This window comes from Triticum aestivum, chromosome 6D (assembly GCF_018294505.1).
Source record: "Triticum aestivum cultivar Chinese Spring chromosome 6D, IWGSC CS RefSeq v2.1, whole genome shotgun sequence".
NCBI lineage: Eukaryota > Viridiplantae > Streptophyta > Magnoliopsida > Poales > Poaceae > Triticum > Triticum aestivum.
The window spans coordinates 112,559,114-112,566,528 of NC_057811.1; the positions used below are offsets into that span (position 1 = coordinate 112,559,114).

The 7,415-nt window shown below is 48.8% G+C and overlaps 1 protein-coding gene across 1 annotated transcript; it reads left to right on the forward strand.

Moving 5' to 3' along the window:
- Positions 1-2,522: 2,522 nt before the first annotated feature.
- LOC123143960 (OVARIAN TUMOR DOMAIN-containing deubiquitinating enzyme 2) lies at positions 2,523-6,314 on the forward strand. Its single transcript, XM_044562953.1, has 10 exons — positions 2,523-2,709; positions 2,820-2,925; positions 3,486-3,581; positions 3,679-3,724; positions 4,438-4,546; positions 5,033-5,124; positions 5,201-5,263; positions 5,351-5,469; positions 5,888-5,963; positions 6,057-6,314. The coding sequence occupies exons 3-10, from the start codon at positions 3,517-3,519 to the stop codon at positions 6,111-6,113; spliced, it is 627 nt and encodes a 208-aa protein (XP_044418888.1). The 5' UTR covers positions 2,523-2,709; positions 2,820-2,925; positions 3,486-3,516; the 3' UTR covers positions 6,114-6,314.
- The last annotated feature ends 1,101 nt before the right edge of the window (positions 6,315-7,415 follow it).

A 7,415-nucleotide genomic window follows, 5' to 3' on the forward strand; every position in this document is an offset into this window, starting at 1 on the left:
TGCAGCACGCGCTGGAGGCTAGCCGCCTCGAGGAGGACGCGCACTGGGATGGGCTGGAGCAAGCCCTTGCCCTGTCGGCAGCGGGGGACTTTGTCCACACCCCGCTCTTCGTGCCGCCACCGCCACCGTCGCCGCCCGTCCAGCCCAAGCCGGAGCCGACGTGTAAGCGCTCCCCACCTCCACCCACTTGGCCAGAGGAGGCCTACTCGTGGACGGGTCAGTACCGCGAGTGGGTGAGCGCGCCTCCCGTCCACTTCGCCGCGACGCCGGAGGAGGAGGCGGCCCACCTCGAGTGATGGAAGGAGCATTGGCTCCGCCAGGAGCAGGCCGACGGCGAGGAGCAGATGCGCTACGACGCCATGCTCCAACGCGACGCGGAGGCGCTCCGGCTCGAGGAGGAGGAGGAGCGCGTGCGGCTTGCCGCAATGCCGCCGCCCCAGCAGACGTCGGAGGAGGCTGCCCTGGCAGCGTACCAGGCGGCGTTCGGGTGGGCTGGCCCTGCTCCAGTCTTCATCGACCTCACCGACGACGGCGGCGTTGACGGCAAGGGCAAGAGCAAGGCCGACGACGTCTAGGGCAGCATGTCGAGCGGCAGCAGACTTTTTTTTAATGTTTATTAGATTTAGGTGAACTTTGGCCGGCGTTTGACCGGCCACTTTATGTTTAATTATGTTTATTTCGTGCAACTTATTTTTTTTTTCACGGCGGCACATTTGGGTCGGCCTCCCCGTTGGACGGTCAAGCCGACCCATTTTAAAATGCGGACGCGTACGTCCGTCTGGCCGACCCAAACGGACAAAACGCGCGTCCGTTTGGGTCGCCCCGTTGGAGTTGCTCTAACGGTATATTTTTTGTGAGATATAAACATTGCTCAAATCGTTCATCTAGGTATATGCGTGGGCCTTTTAAACCGGGAAGAAGGTAATTCCTGGTGTATGTGTGAACTCTGGCACCGCCCACTTGAATGCTACTGCTGCTGTGCTCCGGTGGCAACTTGTGGGCATCTTGCTTGGACACCATAACATACAGTACTAAATATTTTGACGAAATGATGGGTGCTGAGTTATCCTTTTCTTGTGTGGTGTTGTATATCCATTGCCGAAATGTGGATTAGATTTCTTTTTCAGTTATTCGTATCAGCCATATCCATGTGCGTGCATGCTAAGCTGCGAGGCAAGTTGTTGGGGGTAGGGACAAGGAATAGGGAAACAACCGGATAAAGGTGCCTTCAGCAGCCTGCTCTGGCGGCGGTGGGCAAAAGCAATGGGCTCTGTCCATATATTCTTTTTTTTTGAGGGACCTGTTCCTGTATTCAAACAGTAGTACAATGGTGGCTCTTGGGCTGGCTAGGAGGCATGTTCCTTTTTGGAGATTCTTTCTGCCTTTGTTTGGCAAAATACTGAGAACTTTGCTCGAAGCTGTTCTGAAGAAGAAGAAGAAAAACTTTGCTCAAAGAGTGTCGCTCCTATCTGTAGGGTCTAGCGTTGTCTGGCTTTTGCATGTGGCAATTGGATGGTTAATCAAGCTGGCCAGGCTTCCTAAGGCCAACTCTAACGCTAGACCCTAAACCGACGTCCGTTTTATCCGTTTCATTCGGATTTTGTCCGTTTGGGACAGAAAAACGAACGTCCATGTCCGTGTTTTGTTCTAGGATCGTGCATGCACCCAATGCAGCAACCCCATCCCAAAACTGTCCGCCTCGCCCGGCCTGCTCGCACGCGCTGACGTCGCCTCGAGCTTGCGCCGCACTTGGCCACCCCGCTCGCGCCCCGCACATTTCGACCAATATATACTAGAACCCCCTTTACTTGCCCGACGTGCCCCGCCCCGCCTCGAGCTCACGCCGCGCGCGTGCAGCAACGCCCGCCTGCCGCAGCTCCGTCGCCGCCTCGAGCTCGCGCTGCGCGTTGCTCGCCGCGCTTGGCCACCCCGCCCGCGCCGCGCCCGCCGCGCTCGGCCACCCCGCCCGCGCCGCGCCCGCCGTGTCCCGCCGCGCTCGGCCACCCCGCCCGCGCCGCGCCCCGCTGCGCCCGCAACGCAACATCGCACCCTGCCCCCGGAGCGCACGCAGCACCCCCACCGTCCTCCCGCTCGCCTGCGCGCCAGCCTGCGTCGTCGTGTCCGCCCGCGCTAGCTCGCTCGCCCGCGCCTGGCGTCGTGCCGCTCTGGTCGACGCGCGCCCGTGGCTGCATGCGTTCGTGGTGGGTGGATGGGCTCGTGGGCCAGGGAAGAGAAAAGAGGGGAGAGGGTGACATGTGGGCCACGCCCGGGCACAGCGGACGAAGAGGAGGTGAGCGCGTCCGTTTTCTGTCCACTTTTGCCCCAAGTCCAGAACAACTTTGGGCTGGAAATAGAGCAGAACGGACAAGCGAGGACGAAAAATGGGGATGGGGTCTACGGTTGGGCCGTCTTGTCTGTCGGTTTACCCCTAAAAGAAGTTCCACCATTATGAAACGCATGTAGGACACGGAAAAGCTGGCTGGCTGGCTGGAGGAGGATGGTGTTCTCCCGTTGGTCAGTTTCTCAAGTGCCTTGCAGCCGATAACATTTCAGGCAAAGTAGGTCACCTCGAGCCAGGCAGGACACCTGGACCGGGGAGCTCGGCCACCGCAGCCAAGCCCCAGGAGCGAAAACCAAAAGTCCCAAAACCGAAAGCAGAGGCGTGCCAGATCCGCCCAACTTGCCTCCCGCTCCCTCCCTCCAGATCAGGTTCCTTGCTTCCTCCCGTCGCCTTCTTTCTTTTCCATTCCGTACCTCGCCCATTTTCATACACCTCCTTCCCCGTCCCCCGCGCTCCTCTTACCCCTCCCCCAATTCAGAGCTCTCCGTCGATTCCGACGCAGCCGCCGCCGACTCCTCCTCCTCTACCTCACCGGAAGGCCGCCTGGCCGCGCGCCTGAGCCGAATCCCTCGCCCTGCCTCCCGGTACGTACATGTTCGTCCCGCCAGCGCTCCTCGCGAGGTTTGTGTGTGTGTGTGCGTGCGCGCGCGCGCGATTCCGCCTGCTTGCTTCTCCTTTGCCGCAGCTCGCGAGCGTCCGAATCCCTTGACGCCTCTTGCCTGCCGTGCCACCTGATAGTGTGGGATTGGTTCGAATTGGTCGTTTCTTGGTGGTAGTTGGCGAGTGGGTGGGTTGCCTGGTTATGGTGTACCGTCTCGTTTGCCTCGTTATAGCGCCGAGCCGGTAGGAGTTGCCGCTCGGGCGTGGTACCTCGCCATTACGCGGGGTTCGAATTAGCAGATCACGCGTCCGCAATGCCTGCTGTTGTTAGTTGTTACGTCACGATGTCAACCTGGGCATATTCTCCCTGTTCCAAGTGAAAATGTACACTGTCTCGAGTAGTAGTATGCATTACTATGTATTTGCTGTTATTTTTCCGTTATTTTCAATCTGACGTCTAATTCCAAGTGGAAAAAGTCGATTGGGATGTGTGCAGTACCAGTCCTATTTGAGCGCAGTTCTGAATCTTTGTTCGCCGTTTCAGCGATTCAGACGTGTTTCCTGGCTGCGTGGAAATGGAAGGCGTTGTTGTGAGGAGAGTCATCCCTTCAGACAACAGTTGCCTCTTCAATGCCGTCGGGTATGATTCCGCACCTGTATATGTTGCACTAGTAAGGAAACGATTTCGTAGATGATGCGGTCGCTGACTGTGCTTCTCAACACCTCTCTTGGTGCAGTTATGTGATGGAGCATAACAAAAATAAGGCTTCTGAGCTCAGACAGGTAACTGATTCTGATATCTGTTTGGCAATTTGGCACAACTGCTGTGTTGTCAGAGCCAACTGAACATTATCGCATCAGTTGATCAAAATATGTCATTATATACGTTCTAGAAGAATTTTATCTATATCAGTTCAATTAACATCCAGCAACTCATATATGACTCTTAAGATATTTCGGTATTGTCGTCAAAACGGCATGAGACCATCTCATCCAGAAAAGCTGTTCCAATCAATGCAGTTGCAAGTCATCACACTACTGGTTTTGACAGAAAATTGAGACCACAACACATTTAATGTACAGTAGAATGAGCATAGCATGCTTAACAAGTACCCTAGATCGATTTTTGAATGATAAGCTTCAGTCCTCCAATGCAGAAGTAATTGTGCATCATTCACATACCAGCAGCTTCAAAACATCAGTCCTTCAAATACTTCCACGATATTTTGTCCTTCAAATCATGTGTGTCAATAACCTAGATGTGTTCTGTCTGTACAATCTATCTGTAGAAAACAAAAGCCAACACGATTGAAGATGACATTAGTGTAGGTCAGATAAATGAAACAATAAAACATTATCTTGTACACCATGATGTTCCTTTTAGCTAGAAACTGTTATTTACAAATTGTTGGACTGTACGTGTTATCTCATCTTTGCTTACCTTTCTAAACTTACAGTGCTGACTTTGCTACTTCTTATTCCCTGTTTGCTTGAAGGTCATAGCAGCAGCGGTTGCAAGTGATCCTGAAAAGTACAACGAAGCATTTCTTGGAAAACCAAATGAAGCGTATTGTGCTTGGATTATGGACCCTGAGAAGTGGGGAGGTGAGTTTCAGTGCTATGATTCATGTGCAGCAATATCGATGCTGAAACTACTTAGTTTGAAATGCTCCTGTACAATTTTGTTTGAAGACTGGTAGCGATGCAGTCATATCATGTCCCAGAATTTGCATTAGACATCCTCCTTGCCCCAAGAGAAAAACATAATATCGGGATCTTATCCTAAGAAAATTGCCATGACTCAAGAACTCAGTATTCCTCGTTAGGCATCTCTACCATAAAACTATAAGCCTCCATTAGTAATATACTACTACCTCTGTAATTAGTTCATGTGTTCTGTTGTTCTTGTGGTGCAAAGCAACCACTTGTAACATGACGCACTCCAGTTGGTCAGTGGAGGTGTATCTGTTCTACATCTGTTACAGGCATAAACACTAATTTTCATATAAGTTTTTGTTTGATGGCGGTTTTCATCATATGTCAGTGTGTGCTGCTGCTTAGTTCACTAATTCACTTCTTTTCATTGTAAAGGTGCCATAGAACTTTCAATTCTGTCAGAATATTATGGGCGTGAAATTGCTGCATATGACATCCAGACAACACGATGTGATCTGTATGGTCAGGTCGGTGGCTCTATATGTTTACTTCTGTTTGTTCAGAATCTTTTGCTAGTTCTTACCTTTACATCCACTGATACAGGGGAAGAACTACAATGAGAGGGCAATGCTCATTTATGATGGGTTGCATTACGATGCTTTAGCAGTAAGTTTTTGTGATAGCAACCCACTATTGAAAACGACACAATGCGGTATTAACTAATTTTATCTGTTTTTATCAACAAAAATTCAGATGTCTCCAGCTGAAGGGGCACCAGAAGAATTTGATCAGACCATCTACGTTGTTGACCAGAACCGTTCCATTGGTCCAGTAGAAGGCCTTGCTCTTAACTTAGCGAAGGAGGCACATAGGTATGTATTTGTCTATTATCACTTAAGTGTTCCGAACCATAATGCTTATTTCAGCATGTAACCTTTATATTTTTAACTCTTCAAACATTGATTGTGGCTAATGGTCAGTGGTCAGCAATTGAACTGAACATTCTAATGAGTAATGCATATGGAGGGTGTTGTAACACGATGTAAAATTTGCACTGATAATAATTAAAAATAAATGCACGTGACCTGTTCTGTAATTAATGTGGTGCTAAATAGCTTTAGTTCCTAGTCCTTTTTTTAATCTGTCAGCATGATCACGAGTAGTCGTTTTAGCTTACCCTTCTGGTCTCGAGATTGTCAGAAAGCAGCTGTAATCTGTCAGCTGACTATAAACCAAGATAATATTTTTGGTAGAAATGTTACTGACTTTGGTTGGGCATGCAATTTGTAGGAAGAGGAGCTACACAGACACCGCAAACTTTACATTGCGCTGCGGCGTGTGCCAAATTGGTGTCATTGGTCAAAAGGTGAGACTCTCAATGCCTTAACCGCACAATATTTCTACCAATCTGTGGGGAAACCTATTTTATAGGGATACTGAAAGCCCTTAAACGTTGCAGGAAGCTGTGGAACACGCGCAAGCCACCGGCCATGTCAATTTCCAAGAATACAAATGACCATAGAAGATATACTAGTTCTTCTTCCGCTGTTGTTGTGCACTCATTTGTTGCAATTGTTTTCTTCTTCGGCCTGAAATGGTACTATTGCAAAATATTAATTTGTTACAGAGTAAATTTAATAAGCTCCAGTTTGGATATTGATTTTGATGTTCATATTGACTGCTAACTTGAAGCATTGAAGATCCAGTGATCAATGTATCTAGTAATCTGTTGTGATCTTGTTATTTTTGTTTTTTGTCCTTCAAGTGGCTCCACATGATAATAGAAGGATTTTTCCTCTGAAATTTCTTTTGGCATGGACTATCTCATACATTTCTTGTGCGATACTGAAATGCTACTTACTTCTCTAAGTTTGATGCTCTTCTGTTGCTGTGAGATGCCTTCGGGGAAACCCAGCGGGCACTTTTCCTGGGCTGGGAGCGCCACTTGGTGCGCCCAGCCACCAACATGTGTCGCATGCTGGATGCACCCTCGGGATTTTGTTTTTCTTTCTGCATGTGTTTATTTGTTTTATTTTTTGGGGGGTTTGGTTTTTGCCTGATTTTCCCTACATTTTGGTGAGAAAAACACTTCTTTCTGCACTTTCCGGAAAAAAGAAAAGCACAGCTATGCTTCCTCGAAAAAAAACACAACCTATGGTCCCATGAGATGTATGACTGTGCTTTCCAAAAATAAAAAAATGCAGCCGCCTGTGCTTCTGCGAGAAGTACAACTGTGCTTTCTGAAAAGGAAAAGGCATAGCTGCCCTTTCAATGAAAAAAAAGAAAAAGCACAGCTGGGTTTCATTTTATTCGGTTTGGTTTGGTCTTTTCGGTTCAGTTTCTTTATTCCCAATTTTTTGGAAAAAAAAATCATGGAAACCTATTAACATGCGATCTAGTTTTGAAAATCTCGGGGCGAGAAATTCAATGATGAAAATGGTTCATGATTTGGACGCACGGTTCAACATTTTGAAACAATGTATCTATGAAATAAAGGGGAAAATGCAAAGTTGCGACAGTGTGCAACTTGTCAGCACCAAAGAAGGTGGAGTGACCTTTGCAAAAGGTACCCCTTAATCAGTGATTTCGGGGATTCGGGCTGGGCAACTTGCTCGATCCCCTCGAATTATGTGTTTGTGTGTTTAAACGGCCCTTAAACAAGCTTTAGAGTTACCCATGGGCTGAGAATGTTGATTTAATCTGTTTGTTTCCTAATTCCATTTTCTCCCTCTTAGTAGATGGACTATCCCACATGAACCCCTTGCGGGAGAGTTGCAGCGGATACCGCAGGAGCACCCAACGGTGCCACGTGTCGTGC